At 39.6% G+C, this 18774-nt stretch overlaps 1 protein-coding gene across 1 annotated transcript in view; it reads left to right on the top strand.

The window, feature by feature from the left end:
• The first annotated feature begins 5970 nt into the window (after window positions 1-5970).
• Window positions 5971-18774, top strand: part of STOML3 (stomatin (EPB72)-like 3) — a 19477-nt gene continuing 6673 nt past the window's right edge. The window contains exons 1-4 of the mRNA XM_006873710.1: window positions 5971-6081; window positions 6163-6235; window positions 15925-16007; window positions 18431-18634. Of these exons, the coding sequence (XP_006873772.1) occupies window positions 6040-6081; window positions 6163-6235; window positions 15925-16007; window positions 18431-18634 (402 nt within the window). The 5' untranslated portion in view covers window positions 5971-6039. The remainder of the gene's footprint in view (window positions 6082-6162; window positions 6236-15924; window positions 16008-18430; window positions 18635-18774) is intronic.

Here is an 18774-nt window from a genome sequence, read left to right as displayed (position 1 = left end):
ATATATATGAAAAGAGGAGACTTTCTTCTCCCACAAGGATTTAAAAAAAAAAAAAAAGCCTTGGAAACCCTATACAGGATGACTATGAGTCCAAATCAACTTGAAGGCACTAAACCAGAATACGTGTATGTGTGTGTGTATGACAAACACAGATACAGTTTTGGGCATTCTCAGCCTTAGAAATAGCTAAAGCTCAGCTTAGGGCTGAAAGTAGAGTCAGTATCCTGGTTGGAGTGCCAGCAGCCTGTGTGGGCTGCACTGATAGCATGCTGCACAGTCTCCCAACACTCAAAAGTTTCTGAATATCAAATGTTGTGCCAGTAGGCAGGGAACACACTGACATGGCTGCTTCCTTAACTTTTTCTTCAAGATTTTCATAGAGAGGTATGTCCCGTCCCAGCACATTAACCACAGTACTGTTTGTAAAGGCAAATGGGAGCCACCTTAATGTAGCTCTGTATGTAGTGACATGGAAATATATCTAAGGCATATTAAGTTTCCACCAACCGTCTGTCAGTTTATCATACTGTAGTGTTGCATGCTACTGTGACGCTGGAAGCTATGCCATCAGTATTTCAAATACCACCAGGGTGGACAGGTTTCAGACTAAGACAAACTAGGGAGAAAGGTCTAGTGATTTTTCCCTAAAATAAGCCAACAAAAACTCTACAGATCACAACAAACGATTGTCTGAGACTTTGACTCACTTGTTTTGAATGTATCCCCAGAGGCACCAGTCACTGGAGAAGCACATTATGCTTCAGAAAGTAGAATACCAGCAAAGGCAAATCAATGAGATGCAAATCAAAACAACAATGAGATATATTCTTACTCTAGATTTAACAGCAAAGTTCATAAAAACAGAAAACAATAAGTGCTGGTAAGGGTGTAGAGATTAGAATCCTACTATACTGCTGGTGGGACTTTAAAATGGTGCAATTACTGTAGAAAACAGTATGGCACTTCCCCAAAAAGCTAGAAATATAAATACAGTGTGACCCAGCAATCCCTCTTCTTGGTATATTTCCTAGAGAAATAAGAACCATGACACAAATAGATAAATGCACACCCATATTTACTGAAGCACTATTCACAACAGCAAAAAGATAGAAAAACGTAAATGCCCATCAATAGCAGAATGGATAAACAACCTTTGATACATAGACACAAGGAATACTATGCACCATTGAAGATTAACAATGACTCTACGAAAAAGCTCATCACATGGATGAACCTTCAGGACATTGCACTGAATAAAGTTAATCAATCACAAAAGAACAAATAGAGTATGAGGCCACTATTGTAAAATGTCAAGAAAAAGTTTTCACACTAAAAGAAACATTCTTTGTTGGTTATCAGAGGTGGATTGGAAGGGTGGGATGAAATTCACTGGCTTGAGAATAGACTAGTATTAATTTGGGTGAAAGAGAAGGTAATATACAATAACAGGGAGGAAGACAGGAAAGACAGCAACAGAGGTAAATACTATCATATACAAAATCTATAATAGCAGCGCTCTACAGATAGACACACAGGCTGAACTACGGAAGTTAGAGTGGGAATATACTACAAATAGATAATAGGTTTGACAAAGGATATTTGTACATGGGTATTTACCTTTTCTGCAAATATATTCATGACTGTGATAGCATACAGGGGAAAAAGTGATGAAAACTTCTTAGGCATAGTCAGAGACCTTGAGAGAATTAATTGCTGTGCTTGGGGCTCAGGAACATATAGTCTCAGGGGACACCAAGGTCAACTGGCATAACTGAGTCCACAAAGATAAAGTTCTACTTCCTACTTTGGTGAGTAGTAACTGGGGTCTTAAAAGCTCATTTTAACTATTCAAACAACTATTGTCTGGAGGAAAGAAGAGTGATAAAAATGAAAGACACATAAGGAGCTCTGGTAGCGTAGTGGTTACGAATTGGGCTGTGAACCTTAAGGTCAGCGGTTCAAAACTACCAGCCGCTCCGTGGGAGAAAGATGAGGCTTTCTACTCCCGTAAAGATTTACACCCTCGGAAACCCTGTACAGGGTCGCTATGGGTCGGAACCGACTCGACGGCACTTAACAACAACAACAGGGACAATTAGTCCAGTGGACTAATGGACCATGGGAACATCAATTTCTATGACTCTGAGACCAGAAGAAATAATGGTGCCTGATACCACTGCCAACTGCTCTGAAAGGTATCATATTAGAAGGTCTTGGATGGGGTGGAACAAAACTCAAAACCGTAAAAAAGATCAGGCTTACTGGTTGGGTAGAGACTGCTGGAACCCTAAGACTCTGAACCTTAGTCACACTTCAGGTCTGGAACTGAGTTCAGCCCTGTGGCTCAATTTTCAGATAAGCAATAGAAAGGTATACTGAGGAAATAATAGCAATAGTGAGATATGTACACCCTAGAATGGTCAGAGTTTTGAGTTAAAATGGCAGCATTTATACAAGGACAAAGTTCAGAAAGGTGGGGGAAGAAGGAGGAATGAAAACAAGAAACACAGGAAGGAAGTGACGTTACATTAGGGGACTGTAATCAGTGAGATGAAATGAAGTGTATATGATTTGTTGAATGTAAAACTGATCATCTGCTCTGTAAACCTTATCCAATTCACAACAGTTAAAACAAAAAACAAAAAAAGAAGGAAAGTAATCCCACTCCCAAAAAGAAATCTTCCAAGAGATGGACTCATACGTACAGGGGTCATGAAAATACTGCGGGGCCAAGCAGCATTGCATTGTGTTATATGAGCATAAGTCCAAAAGGATTGCTACAAAATCAACAATGCCTAATTGATGTCAAAATATAGATTACAACATCATATAAATTAGGAAGCTGTTGTTTCTCAACATGTAGTTCATCTAACTCTGTTTATTTCTGTAGACTGTGTTCCCATGTCTCTTACCCTTCCCCAAAGAATTCTGTGCTCTTTGATTTATACAACATTAAAAAGACAGTTTGGGCATCCTTTAGGGGCTCAAATTATAGTCCTTTTCAATCTTCTTTGAATTTGGGGAATAAAAAGAAGTCTGAAGGGGCAAAATTAGAGTTGTACAGTGGATGGAGGAAGGTATCCCAATGAAATTCACATAGAACAGCCCTTGCTACGATTGAAGAATTGTTATTATTGTTAAGTGCCCTCTAGTTGGCTACAACTCATAGCCATCCACTATAGGATTTCCAAGGCTTAAATTTAAATCTTTGTAGGATTAGAAAGCTTCAGCTTTCTCTTGAGGAGCAACTGGCGGGCTCAAACCACAGATCTTGTGGCTTGAATTTCAGTGCTTATTGTATGGAGTCACTGTACTCTCACCTCAAAGAATGAGCAAGTGGCTATTTGTGATGGAAAACAATTCCTCAGAAAAAATTTCTTGGCCTTTTTTTCACCAATGGAGTTTTAGTTTTCTGTTCTCCCCCCTTCTCCCCCCCCCCCCCAAGATATTAATCCTTTCGACTTAACACTCCCACTGCCAGGCATTTATCTTACACAACAAACAAAACTATCTAAAAACACTCATCATATATAAACTTAAAGAGATAGGATGCAGATTAATGGTTACTAGGAGAATTGGGGAGGGTAGAATTGGGAACAATTATTTAAGGAACATGATTCCTTTTTGGGCTGATGAAAATGTTTTGGAATTAGATAGGAGTGGTGGTTGCATAATATTATGAGCGCATGAGATGTCACTGAATTGCTAACTTCTAAATGGTTAATTTTATGTTATGTGAATTTCCCCTAAATAAAAAATATATAAACACATAAAAATATCATAGCATTATTTGTAAGAGCAAAAGCCTGGAACCTTCTTAAATATTCACATATGTGGATCAGGTACCAACAAATCAGTAGCAGTAAAATGGATATACTAGGATGGATTTGAAGCTGTATCAAATTAGCTTAATGACTTCTTAGATGGAGAAGAATCAATAATGATCAAATGTTTCTAATCTGAACAATAAGGTGGATGATTAGACCATTACCAAGAAGAATAAAGAAGAAACAATTGGGCAGGGGAAGTTTAGCATAAAGTGTTTATGGATAGAGATAGCCACTATAGATCATTCTAGTGATCATGTGGGAAAATGAATTAATTGGGATGAATTAATCACGATGGGAGTTATGGTTAGGAGAAGAGGACAAGAAGGAAGGATGCCTACAAAGAAGGTGAAATGTGACTATACAGAATTATAAAGTAAACGTGTCAGTCAGGCCTGCATGCTTCACAGTCATCTTGAGACCTGAAAAATTATGTAACTGATGTGGCTAAAGCTACAAAACTTTTAGGTTGGTTGAAGTGTATTTGATACATTAAGTCAAAATGCCTCTGATATTGTAATATGTTGAGTCCTGGTGTAGCGCTGTAGAATAAGCACGGGACAGCAAGGTTGGTTTGAACAGCAAGATCTGTGGTAGAAACTCACCAGCCACTCCTCCATTGAGTTGGAACTGACTCAATGGCACTTAACAACAACAAAAATGCCTATTGAAGCAACTTCATGGGCATATAACCACCATGACCACAATACATATCCATCTATAAAATGAAGTAATACATATATACTCCAAGGTCGGTAGTTCAAGCTTACCAGTCACTCCTCAGAAACCCTATACAGGGTTGCTATGGGTCGGAACCGACTCGAAGGCACTTAACAACAACAACAACGTATTACTAATATACATATTAATATATAGGATCGTTGTTGTTGTTCAGTGCTGTCGAGTTGGTTCTGACTTATAGCAACCCTGTATAGTGTTTCCAAGGAGAAGCTGGTGAGTTTGAACTACCGACCTTGCGGTTCAAACCGATTTTACAGTCTAGCGCATTAATCTAAAGAGCCACACCAGGACTCTAACATATAGGGTTTGTTGTTGTTAAGTGCTGTAGAGTCAGTTCTGACCCATAGCAATTCTGCATTAGAATTTCCAAGGAGTGGCTGATGAGCTTTAACCGCTGGCCTTGAGTTTCAAACCGATTTCGCAGTCCAGTGCATTAACCTGTAGTGCCACACCAGGAATCCAATATATAGGATAGGCTTAGCTCTATATAAACACTATTGTTGTTAAGTGATATCTAGTTGGTTCTGACTCACAGGGACTCTGTATAGGGTTTCTGAGGAGTGACTGGTGAGTTTGAATTTTTGGTACAAACTGACCTTGCAGTCCAGGGCACTAACCCAAAGCGCTACACCAGGATTCTTATATAAACATAGTCTCATTTAATCCTCATCTAATATTAAAATATCAAGAATTTCTATACCATCTTAGAGATGGGAGAATGGAGGATCAGAGAATGAGAGTGGCAATTAAGTAAGAGAGCTCATGCTATGGAAACTCATGCCTAAGACCCTTCAAAATGTTTTGCTTGTTTGTTTTTTTTAAATTGTGCCATATTGTCTCCCTTTGGGGATAATAGTATTTACCTGCCAACCTCAGAAAGTTACTCTGAGTAAAACCTGGAAAATTTGTGGGCCCAGTAATCCATGATGCTGTGGGTTAATGCACTGGGCTGCAAGATGGGTTTGAATCACAAGGTCAGCGGTTCAAGCTTACCAGTTGCTCCTTGGAAACCGTATACAGGGTTGCTATGGGTTGGAACAGACTTGAAGGCACTTAACAATAAATAACAATCTTCCTTCTTAACCTACATGATGATGATTCTGATGTCATGGTCTCGGAACCATACTTTGAGAAACACTGTCTTGTGTGTTGAGGACAATAAACCATGGCAACCCCTGTAAAGGTAATGGTAAATACTATTGTTGACTGCTATGAGGCTTTTCTTAGAAGGGGTAGGCCAATTTTAATTTCTAAAAATCTAACTTAACATCTTTTATTTGTTTATGTTTACATCATTTTTGCTGCCTTCATGACGTTTGGCCAGTTCTCTGTGTAGACCCTCCCCCCACCCCGCCACAAACACTAATGTCTTTCCTAAATTTACAGGCTTCTTCCTTCTCATTTCCTAGGCATTACTAAGAAAAAGCTCGGTGTTTGTGGCTGGATCCTGTTCTCCCTATCTTTACTGCTGATGATCATTACCTTCCCCATCTCCATATGGATGTGCTTGAAGGTAATACCCTGGGAAATAAATTGGGCTCTCCCTATGAGCTGATGAGCCATTAAGACTAAATGTTTTCCCTTAATCTCGTAGATCATTAAGGAGTATGAACGTGCTGTTGTATTCCGACTGGGACGCATCCAAGCTGACAAAGCCAAAGGTCCAGGTATGACACCATGGTTACCCCAACAAAGATTCGAAGGCACCGGTTATTATGACTACTCCCACCATTCTTTCCCCTAGTGGTTCCTATCAACAGTCAAAGAAACGTCAGAGTTTCAACGGTCAAAAAAACAGCACATCTGTATCAGAGTAGAACTGTACTCCACAGGGTTTTCAATCTTTACCAAGTACTGTAAGCAGGAATTTTACTTAGACTAGCAACATAATCAGCTTATCATATTTTAGAACATGGAATAATACCTTTGGATGTTGCCTAAATATATCCCAATTTTCTGCCCAAATACATTGCAAATCTAATGTGACAAAACATAGTAGCTCTTTCATAAAGGTTTCCACACTGCATTTCATTTTGAAAAGTTCTAACTGCTGTTGTATTGTTAACTTCTTTTAAAGGAGAGAACTGGGTTATAACACTGACGTTGCTCCTTTTTTTCTTTTTTTCAATTAAAATGTTTGATTGTGTTTTCAGTGAAAGTTTGCACAGCAAATTAGGTTCCCATTTAACAATTTCAGCACAATTTGTTCAGTGACATTGGTTTACATTTTTCACAGGGTGCCAACTTTCTCATTGTTTCTATTCTGACTGTTCTGTTTCCAGTCATCTGGTTTGTCTGCCCCCTCGCCTTCTTGACTTTTCTTTAGAGTTTCTTTCTTTTTTTAATAAATGTTTTATTGTGAATTGTGTGATATTTTACATGGGAGAACATTAGTTTTACATTCATTCTATCATACATCATTTCATTGCCATAGTTACCATCCTGTCCATGCATCATTCCCCAAAGAAAGGGTATACCCTGCAAGCCCGCCCCCCGCCCCCCACGGTCCTCAGCACACAGCCCCTTTCCCTCTCTGGATCTCAAGTGCCCCGCCACTCCATCTCTTCACGTCATCTTCTCTTCCTTCATCCCAGGCTTCACTGCTTCTCTGGGTAGAGTCCCGCTCTCTGCTCTTCTCCATTGATGGTCCCAGGGCCCTCTGCTCCTAGACTGAAAAGATAATCACTCCCCTCCTTGCTACAAAATGTCCACCTTTACATTTCCAACCCTCACAATCAGTCCTGATAACAATTATTCACTATTGCATCACAAGAGACCCATCTGTATTTCATTTCATCAGCCCTTCCTGGACAGGCTGGATACTATTCACTGGAGACTCTACCTTCCTCCACACTCTTTGGATCTAGGTTCCCTCTTGAAAGCTTGTAAGCCAGTCACTTCTTGCCTTTGTATCCCTCCCCCCATTTTGGGTAGCCCATGACCAAGTTGCCCATCCCTGTCTCTTTGTGTGGAGGGGGTGGGAATAATTCTTACAGCAGGGATTTGTTTCCTCTTTTGAGCTACTGCATTTATAGGTGTAAGTCAAGTTTATCAAATTATATCAGATGACACTTTTTTTTTCCCTCTTCTTTCTTCTTTGGGTTGAGCTCTGTTCATCCAGTCATTGAAGCCAGGTCAAGTGGTATCATCTGCAAGTGTGGGTGTTCTTGCATTTAGACTCTTTCTTCAATGTTAGCATTTGTAGGTAATATAAGATATAGAATAGAAAATAATCCAAAGTTCTTATTATGTTTTTAAAGATCCTATACAATTGGACCCTTGAATATTCCTGCAGAAATTGCCAATCATAGGCAAATACTTACATAGAATAGGCCTGGAGGGTACATGCTGGGAGAAGACTAAACAGACACGGGGATGGCTGGAGAACAAATAAAATACACAGGAGACTAGAAAACAAAGCTGGGAAAGAAAAGTCCACAAACAGAACGTGAAGTCATGTCTTAAGTAGACAAAAAGCCAGTGTAGGACTCTCCACAGATGGCATGGCGTCTCTGACGGGTGCAGATTGCTAATGCTAAGGTTGCTGATTGAAAGGTCAGAGGTTCTAGTCCACCAAGAGGTGCCTCAGAGGAAAGACCTGGAGATGTACTGCTGAAAAGTCAGCCATGGACAACCGTATGGAGCGCAGGTCTTGTCTGACATGCATATTCTCCCCCTGAGTCCGAGCTGACTAGAAGAGTGACTACTTGACAAGGGAGTGGGGTTGGTCAGGAACTAAAATTACCTTTCAAGTAAGACATTGATAGAATATTCATAACTGCCTTTAGTGGATATTTGGTTCACCCATATAAAATTGCTAATATTTGACTGTTTGTACCTATAAAAATGGCAATTTCATGTGGTTAATTCTAATATTTTTGAAAGAAGGGGCTGTCAAAAACAGCCACTATGAAGACACATGAAAAATCATAACTATTAACTATTTCATGGCTATTCCTCTGATGACACAAGTTTCTGCTTGCAATTATGGTTATTTTAGCAAAATTGCTCTCTCCAACTTGATTTTAAGATCTTTGTGGGTAGGAACTTTTTTATTCACAGTGAGTGTTTTGTGTTTGACCATACACAGACACTGAGATATCCATTACATGAAAATGTAGAAACTCCAGAATAGAAGATTGTGAAGGGGATGTGGCTGTTTGTCTAATTTTATGGATGACCTAAGAGAAAGAGGATGAGAATGATTTATTTTGCATGTTTTTATGTGTTTATCAAAACAGAAGAGCTAGAATAATGCAGCTGAAGTAAAACAGAACATGGCTAACCCCTTCCCAGCTTTGTTGGTGGGACTTCAATTATAAGTTACAATAAAGTTGGATTGGAGGAGGAAGAATAGCCACAGCCTGAAGGACACTAGAGAAAAATGTACCTCTTTTAAATGAATTTCCCAGAAGGTTTTAAACTGAGTGTCCCAGGGTACTTACTCTCGTCATTTATGCCTTTGGGGTTAATGAGTTACCTCAGAATGTCATAAGGGCCGGAGGGAAATGATCCAAATCGCTCATGGAAAACCTCTCCACTTTTGTAAATTATAATGTACTGGAATACAATTCGGTTTGAACCACAAGGTCGGTGGTTCAAGCTCACCGGCCATTCCTTGGAAACCCTATACAGAGACACTATGAGTTAGAAATAACTTGACAGCACTTCACAAAAACAACAACAACAACAATAATAAAATATTGATAATAGAGGTAACACTTTCTGAGCACTTAATACATGCCTGCCATTGAAATGAAGTACTAAACACAGTGGCAGACCAACAGAAAGAAAGAACTTCAGCAGTCTTTCTCCTCTAATGCTGTCAGACACTTAATGGTGCTTTACTTAAAGAGCTCTTCCTAGTCTGAAAACAAAAACAAGAACATAAACCTTTCTGGTAAATGGAAATGGATTGGCGTCCCCCATCCTGCTGACATGTCTTTGCAACTCATGCTGAAAAGAACTTTCATCAGGGTAATGGTAAAGGTTCCTATAGTCCTCAAATGAATTTTCTTATATCCATATATCCCCTTTCCCCAATACTTAAGAACTGAGAGAGAAGTAGAAGTATTTGTACTTGGGGAATGCCACGGTCCCAAAACTAGAATACAGTTATGCAGAAACTTAGTTTCAGGACATATGAAAGCCTGGAAAGATTTGAATTTGAGTTTTCCACAGTGCTACTCAAGATAACTGTGAATGTTAGCAGCCACTGATACTCAAGATCAGATGTCTACTGCTTGAATCATTTACATAGTTACCTTTAATATAGGGAAATCAATTTCTGCAATAGCCTTCTAAATTAATGTTTTTGGATAGAAGGCGATTATAACTTAAAAATTAATTAAGAAAACAAGTGTTAAGGATCTTTGTTGTTGTTGTTGAGTGCTGTCGAGTAGATTCCAACCCATAGCGACCCTGTATAGGGTTTCCAAGGAGCAGCTGGTGAGCTTGAACCACTGAACTTGCAGTTCAAAGAACTTTGCAGTCTGACGCACTAGCCAACAACGCCACACCAGGATTCATAAGGATCTTTAGCCTTTTACAAAAAATAAATTCTTGGAGAGTCACTGTTGTTTAGTCATTGACTAATAGGAAGAATTCCCCAAATTGTAAGTGTGCAAAATGAAAAACATTGGAGAAATATTTAATGTTGTTGCTATTAGGGGCCATAGAGTTGGTTCCAATTCATAGTGATGGGACCCCATGCACAACAGAGCAAAACACTGCCTGGCAATTGTGGTTACAGTTGAGACCATTGTGTCAATCCATTTTGTTTGGGACATTCCTCTCTTTTACTTTTGTTGTTGTTTTTAAGTGCCATTGAGTCAGTTCCAACCCATAGCAACTCTGTTTAGGCTTCCAAGAGAAGTTGATGGTGGGTTTGAACCTCCTAACTTGTGGTTTGCAGTCCAGTGAGTATCTCGTAGTGCCACACCAGTATTCCTGGCCCTCCACTTTTCTAAGCATGACGTTCTTCTCCAAGGACAGATCCCTCCTAACAACATGTCCAAGGCACACGAGTCTCACTATCCTCGCCTCTAAGGAGCATTCAGGATGTACTTCTTCCAAGACAGATTTATTTGTTCTTCTGGCTGTCCATGGTACTTTCTATATTCTTCTCCAACAGCATAATTCAAATGCATTGATTCTTTTCCAGTCTTCCTTATTCATTGCCCATTTTTCACATGCGTATAAAGTTATTGAAAATGCCATGGCTTGGGTCAGACACAACCTAATCCTCAAACTGACATCTTTGTTCTTTAACACTTTAAAGAGGTCTTTTTCAGATTTGCCTAATGTAACATGTAGTTTGAGTTCTTTTTCTTTCTCTTTTTGGTGGGGGGTGGGTGGGTAGGAGTAAGGAGTGAGGGTTAGGGTTGGGGTTATGGGTAGGTTTTGGCTAAGCTTCTTGTTGTTATTGTTATGTGCCATGGAGTCGGTTCTGACTCATAGCTAACCTATACAGGGTTTCTGAGGCTGTAAATCTTTACAGGAGCTGAAAGCCTCATCTTTCTCCCGTGGAACAGCTGGTAGTTTTGAACTGCTGACCTTGAGGTTTGCAGCCCGATTCGTAACCACTACGCTACCAGAGCTCCTTTGGCTAAGCTTAGGACTTTGTTTACTGTTAGTGTTAAGGATAAAGGTTGGGGTAAGCATAAGAGTAAGACTTGGTCTAGTTTTTAGGGTTATAGTTAGGTTTATTTTTATTTGTTTATTTGATATTTTTCTTGAAATCTCTTTGATTTCCTCTTCATTTGCAAGTTCTTTAACTACATTAATCTCTTTTTTAACTTTATTTTTGTTGTTGCTGTTGCAACTGTTTCTCTGTTTTCAGACTTATATGTCTGTTTGATTGTGCATACTTCTAGATCTAGCTTAAGTCTAGGTGATATCATCATTAGTATTAGTATCTGGTTCTTGTCTACTATTGTTGATTCCCTTTAGCATTATTTATAAGTTTGCTTTGGCTTTTACAAGTTTCTTTAATTTTTGTTTGTCTGAAAATTACCTAATTTTGCCATCATATTTGATGGACAGTTTTGCTGCATATATGATCCTCAGTTGATAATTTTTTTTCTTTCATGGTTATATATATGCCATCCCATTGTCTTCTTGCCCGCATGGTTTTGCTGAGAAATCAGAGCTTAGGATCGTATTGGTTCTCCTTTGTAGGTAACTTTTCATTTTTTTCTGAGCTCCTTTCAGCATTCTTTCCTTGTCTTGGTTTTAGAAAGTCTGATTATAATATGTCTTGGCGTTTTTCTTTTGGGGTCTAACCTGTTTGAAGTTTTCCAACTTCTTGAATGGCTTCTTTTAATGATGCTAGGAACGTTTTCTTTCAACAACTCTTGGACAATTTTCTCTATGGGTTTTTTTTTTTCTCTCCCTATTCTAGGAATCTTATCAGATATAAATTATGACTATGATAACATCCCACATAAATCTGGGCTTTCTTCAGATTTTTTTGTGCTTTTTCTCTGATTGTTCCTCTAATAGATGGATACTGAGCGATTTTCCTTGCAGCTCAGCAATTTGACTTTCCAGTGAGTCAATTCTATTTCTTTGCCACTTCAGTGCATTATCTATTTCTGAAGTCTTAGTGTTAACTCTCTGACTTTTTAATTGCTGCTTTTATATGGTCCCATTTTTTCAATTATTTTGTTAGTTTGTTTCCTGAAAATTTCCATAGCTTTGTCTATATTTTCTTCTGTAGTTTTTTCATTCTTTCTCACAATCTACTAAAGTTGCTTTTAAATTTCTTATTAGGTGGTTCTGATTCAATTTCTGGAGTTATAGTTTTTGACTCTGTATTTTGATGACTTTTATAGGCACTCTGTCTTGTTTCTTTGTGTAAGTTGAAATTTTCTGTTTTCTTGAAGACTTTGATTGTGGTGTTATATTGATATTTAATTGATGTCTGCATAGTGGTGTAGTCTCAGGCACTCATCACCTGTCTCCTGATGGATGTGGTAGAGACTGGAAGTGTGAATGTAGTTAGTTCTCTGTTGGCAGTTTGGGTAGCATAGATCAGCATGGGTTCATGTGCCTCCAGAAGCAGGGCTGCTTTGCCAAGTTCTTGATCCCAGGCAGAGCAGAGGTTGTGCAGGAGGGGGTGCCTCTAGTTGCTGGGTTGTCACGGGTGGGTTCTGGTCATGCTTCCAGCTACCAGAGGGGAAAGGAACAAGGGAGACTTGCACCCCCTTGCCACCAACCTCTTGCTTCATCTTGTGCTCGCAGTCCTATATCAATCACCACTTAGAAAAGCCCAAGATAGCCATGTTGTGCCATGCCAGTCCAATCTGCCTGGTGTTCTTCTCTCTCATTACTACTGTTCAGCTTCCTATTCCAGGCACGCAATTCACTTCTCTGTTCTATCTGCTGATGCTTAAGTTTCCAAGATCACCATTTCTATCTGTCTTCCATATCTTTGTTGCAGAGTGTTGGTTCAATGATCTGCTTACTTTACCATCTTACCCCAGACTCTCATCTTTTGATTTCTTGACTGCTGCTTCCATGAGAGTTGATTGTGGATTCAAGCAAAATGTAGTCTTTGGAAGTTTTGATCTTTTCTCTGTTGATTATTTATTTATTAGTCCAGTTGTGAGGATTTTTGTTTTCTTTATATTGAAGTACAATCTCTACAAAAGGCTGGAGTCTTTGATCTTCATCAGTAAGTATTTCATGGGCTCTTTGCTTCCAGTAAACAATGTGTGTCATCTGCATATCGCAGGTTGTTAATGAGTTTTCCTCCAATCCCGATGCTGCATTTTTATTTACAAAATCCTGTTTCTGAGGTTATTTGTTCAAGGAACAGATTGAGTAGGTATGGTGAAAATATACAATGCTTACATGCACTTTTCCTGTTTCTAAGCTATTCATTGTCCCCTTGTACTATTCTAATGACTGTCTCTTGACCTATGTACAGGTTCCACATGAGCACAATTAGTGTTCTGTAATATCCATTCTTTGCAATGTTATGCATAGTTCGTCATAATCCACACAGTCGAATGCCTTTGCATAGTCAATAAAGTTCAAGTAAACATCTTTCTGGTACTCTCTGCTTTCAGCCAAGACCATCTGATGTCAGCAATGATGTCCTCACTCCAGGTCTTCTGAATCTGGCTTGAATTTTTGGCAGCTCCCTGTTAATGTACTACTGCAACAGCTTTTTGGTTATCTTCAGCAAAATTTTTCCTTGCATGTGATATTAGGATAGTTAGTGTTCAATGAGTTAAGCATTTTGTTGGGTCACTTTTTTTTAGAATGGACTCAAACATGGATTTGTTTCAATTGGTCGGCATTGCATCAGCTTGTTGAAACATTTCAATTTCTACTTCATCAAGTCCTGAAGACCTGTTTCTCACCAGTGTTTTCAGTGCAGCTTGGACTTCTTCTTTCACTACCATTGGTTCTTGATATGGTAACTCTTGAAATGACTGAATATGGACCAATTCTTTTTGGCACAGTGACTCTCTGTATTACTTTAATCTTTTTTGAATCATTCAATATTTTGCCCATAGACTATTTCAATATAGAAAGTCGAGACTTAAATTTCTTCTTCAGTTCTTTTAGCAAGAGATATATTGACCATGTTCTTCTTGTTTAATTTTCAAACTCAAGTCTTTGTACATTTGATTATAATACTTACTCTTTTCAGTCTGTCTTTTAGAATTTTCTGTTCAGCTCTTTTACTTCCTCATTTATTTCAGTCAGTTTAGCCTCTCTACATTCAAGAGCAAGTTTCAGAGTCTTTTCTGACATCTATTTTGGTATTTTCTTTCCTTTCTGTGTTTTTAGTGACCTTTTGCTAGCCTCATGTATATTGTTCTTGATGTGATCCCACAACCTCTCTGGTCTTTGGTTGTAAGTGTCTAATGCATCAAAATCTGTTCTTGAGATATTCTTTAAACTTACATGGGACATACTCAAAATCATATTTTTGCTCTCATGGACTTGTTTTCATTTTCTTCATCTTCAGCCTGACGTTACGTATGACCCATTGATAGTCTGTTCCACAGTCATCACGGTCCTTGTTTTGCGGATGCTATTGAGCTTCTCCATCGTCTTTTCCCACAGATACAGTTAAATTGATTACAGTGTGTTTCATCTGGTGAGGTCAACATGTGTAGTTGCTGTTTATGTTGTTAAGAAAAGGTATTTGCAATGAATAAGTCATTGTTATTGTTGTTAAGTACCATGGAGTCAGTTCCAACTCATAGTGATCCTGCACAGGGTTTCCGAGGCTGCAGATCTTTACGGGAGCAGAAAGTCTCATCTTTCTCCTGCGGAACAGCTGGTAGCTTCAAACTGCCAACTTTGGGGTTAGCAGCCCGATTCGTAACCACTACGTTACCAGATCTCCTTGGTCTTGTAAAATTCTATCTTGCGATCTCCAGCATCATTTTGATCTCCAAGACCATATTTTCCAACTTTCCTCTTTATTTCTAACTTTTGCATTTCAAATCACCAGTAATTATCAATGCGTCTTGATTGCATGTTTGATAAATTTCTAACGAAAGAAGCTGGTTGTTGTTGTTGTTGTTGTTGTTGTTAAGTGCCATCGAGTCGATTCCGACCCGTAGCGACCCTGTATAGGGTTTCCGAGGAGCAGCTGGTGAACTTGAACCGCTGACTTTGCAGTTCAAACGGCTTTGCAGTCTGGTGAATTAACCCACAGCGCCACACCAGGAGAGTCAATAGCCCTAGACTCATTCCATGTTCTGATTATTAATGGATGTTTGCAGTTATTTCTTCTCATTTTTAGTTGTACCTGATCAGCAAATGAAGGTCCTGAAAGCTTTACTCCATCGACATTATTAAGGTTAACTCTACTTTTAGGAGGCAACTCTTCCCCAGTCGTATTTTGAGTGCCTTCCAACCGGAAGGACTTATCTTCTGGGTAACTATATCAGACAATGTTCCTTTGTGATTCATAAGGTTTTTAGTACGTAACCATTCAAAAATGGTCTGCCTCTCCTTCCTAGTCTGTATTAGTCTGATTACTCTGCTGGCAATTATCTTATAAAAACGCACAAAACACTTATTTTAAAATACACAGCATAGAGACAGGATGTGGATTAGTGGTTACTAAGCGCGTTGGGGAGGGTAGATTCAGGAGCAATTACTTAAGGGATATGGTCTCTTTTTGATGATTCCAATTTGAAATACTGGTGGTATAGCTCCAGCCTCACAGCAAAAAAGCAAGTCACCACAGTATGCCAAGCGGACAGCATAGTGGGAGAAATATTTATAGCTCTATGAAAATGATGTACCACATAGCTAGGAGATTATTTATTGTAGTAATTATTTTCAATGAGGTAAACTTCTAAATTGTATTTTTCCCCCATAGGCTTGATTCTGGTCCTACCCTGCATAGATGTATACATCAAAGTTGATCTCCGAACTGTTACTTGCAACATTCCTCCACAAGAGGTAATGGTACTTAACGATCTATCACTAGAAGTAAAATTTGCATTTTCCCCATCACTTAGACAATTTAAATTCTACATTATGTTTCTAAAGTATAAGAGAAAGGATAAAATGACTGGGCTTTACTTTATCAATGAGAACAGAAGCTATGGGCAGGGGTTGAGTTACTGGAAGGCTTGGCATGGGTGGGTGGAGAAGGCATAGGGATGAGGTTCAGTGGCAGGGAGTTGGGAAGACAAGGCTAGGGCAGATACTAAGGAAAGCCACATGATTTCTTTATCATGTTGAACCATGTCCACTATGACCCAGGAAATGTACTAAGAAATAATGACGTCTCCATACCATTGGAGGGAACTGTGCTGTTGTTGTTGTTGTTATGTCGTTGAATTGGTTCCGACTCACAGCAACCCTGTACAAGGGTTTCCCAAGACTTTAAATCTTCATGGGAGCAAGAAACCTCATCTTTCTTCCATGGAGCAACTGGTGGGCTCGAACCACAGACCTGTGGTTCTCAGTCCAGTGTTTATCGTATGGAGCCACCACATTCTTGGAGGGAACTGTGAAGCACTGCATTTAGAATCCAACTCCAATCACAGCAAAGCTTGGAATGCTTAATGACCTATTATGGGCATTTTCTGGCCGCACAATAAGCACTCCTACATTTTGCTCCCTTGATGTTGTGTTGTTGTTAAGTGCCGTCGAGTCAGTTCCAACCCATAGCAACCCTGTATAGGGTTTCCAAAGAGCAGCTGGTGAGCTTGAACCACCAACCTTGCAGTTCAAATGACTTTGCAGTCTGGCACATTAACCCACAGCACCACACCCAGGCTCCCTCCCATGATGCTCCCCATGATCTTTCATTTGCTCCAAAGTTAACATTGTTCAGAATGGTTGATGCTAAACCACATTGTAAAGCTGAGCCTATTTTTCCTTACTTGAAAATAGAACACAGTCTTTGGTACCATCTGTGTTTTCTAAGCAGCACAGCTATTCAAATCTGATGAAATCTGAAAAGCAGTGTCAGAGAAACGTGTTCTAACTGTGTGTGGAAGGTAGAATTCCCAAAATTTATCATGGAATTACCTTTTCTTATCATGCAAGATCCAGGGTCCCTAGCGGGAACAGGAGGGAGGCATAAGTGTTCTATACAACTACAACAAAGACCTTTCTAAGGTGAAGGTATAGGAGTGGGCATAGAAAGTTTCTTATTTACTAGAATGATACTATTCTCAAGCCAATACAGAATTTTCATGATGGCTACCATGAGCTATCATTACAATTCTACTTATGTAATACCCTTCTGTCTCCTAAGGAGGAGAACTCCTGGATTGGCTAGTGTATTGTTGGCTGCCATTAACTTGGCTCCAGATTCATACATGAATCATGCATGAAATGCTGCCCAGTCCTGTGCCAGCCTCATCATCAGTTGCATGTTGGATTGCTGTTATCCTTAGGGTTTTCATTGGCTGCTTTTCTTCCATCTTAGTTTGGAAGCTCCATTGAAACATGTTGAGTGTCCTAATAACACACAAGCCTTGATTGACAGCCAGGTGGTGGCTGTACATGAGGTGCATTGGCTGGGGCTTCAACTTGGCTCTCCCAAGTGAATCACACTGTTTCCAAAATCCAGTTGTCATTTGTCATGAAAGTAATTGTACAAATGGCAAGGGAGCTTCATTGCTTCACATGGGGGAAGGAGACTTCAATTCATCAGCACAAGGTCAGTTCCTATAAGGCGGAGTTCAAATAGGCCTCCATCCTTTTTCCTCCTATATCAATTCTGACAACAAACATCCATCCCTCCCACAACACTCAGCTGGTTTGATAATCTGTTGCAATGGCCACACAGAACATACAGGCAGTGTTCACAATTAGGGGTTTACTAGGGAAGTCAGCAGGTTATAGTTCAGGATCAGAAATGCTTATGATCCTTTCTTCTGGTCAGGAGCACCTGCAGGCAGACCTCTCTCCCTCTAGGGCTTGTCAGCCAGTATATACCCTGGCATATACCCTGTTCAAACAATGTTACAAAGCACTTGTAGTACTGCTGAAAATGCCCAAAGGCATTCAGCTTCACTCTCTGTGGATTGGGAAGCCTGTTGCTCTGCTCTGTCTTATGCTTTCGATTCTGCTGCCTCTGCTCCTGCTGCCACCAGTTTTCCACACAGAGATGTGAGTCCAAAGGATGTGCCTAGCTCCTGGCTCTTCTTGCTTGATGACTGTAGATTCTCCCATTCCTGCTTTTGAGATGGCTCATCTAAAACCCAGTGGGATGGCAAAACTGACCAATCCTTACGTTAGAGTTTCATACATCCTATTTGTATGATCCCATCCAGCTATTTGGTGGGAGTTAAAAACAGTCATATCAAATAATTCAGCGCAGCACCATAATCAACATGTGATTTCGCCCTATTCTTGCTCCACAGATCCTTACCCGAGACTCTGTGACTACTCAGGTGGATGGTGTCGTCTATTACAGGATCTATAGTGCTGTGTCAGCAGTGGCGAATGTCAACGATGTCCACCAAGCCACATTTCTGCTGGCTCAGACCACTCTGAGAAATGTCTTAGGGACACAGACTTTGTCCCAAATCTTAGCTGGCCGAGAAGAGATTGCCCACAGCATCCAGGTAAGATGCCTAGAACAAACATCTTTAACTCATTTATTCGGATTATCAGTCCTTGAGTGGTTATCTTAAGTTGAATTCTCTACAGAAGCAAAACCAATGAAACATATATATATATATATATATATATATATATAGTACCA

This window comes from Chrysochloris asiatica, unplaced genomic scaffold, assembly GCF_000296735.1.
Source record: "Chrysochloris asiatica unplaced genomic scaffold, ChrAsi1.0 scaffold00250, whole genome shotgun sequence".
Lineage (NCBI taxonomy): Eukaryota > Metazoa > Chordata > Mammalia > Afrosoricida > Chrysochloridae > Chrysochloris > Chrysochloris asiatica.
Note: the sequence above shows the minus strand (reverse complement) of the source record. Positions and strands in the feature narration are given on the sequence as shown.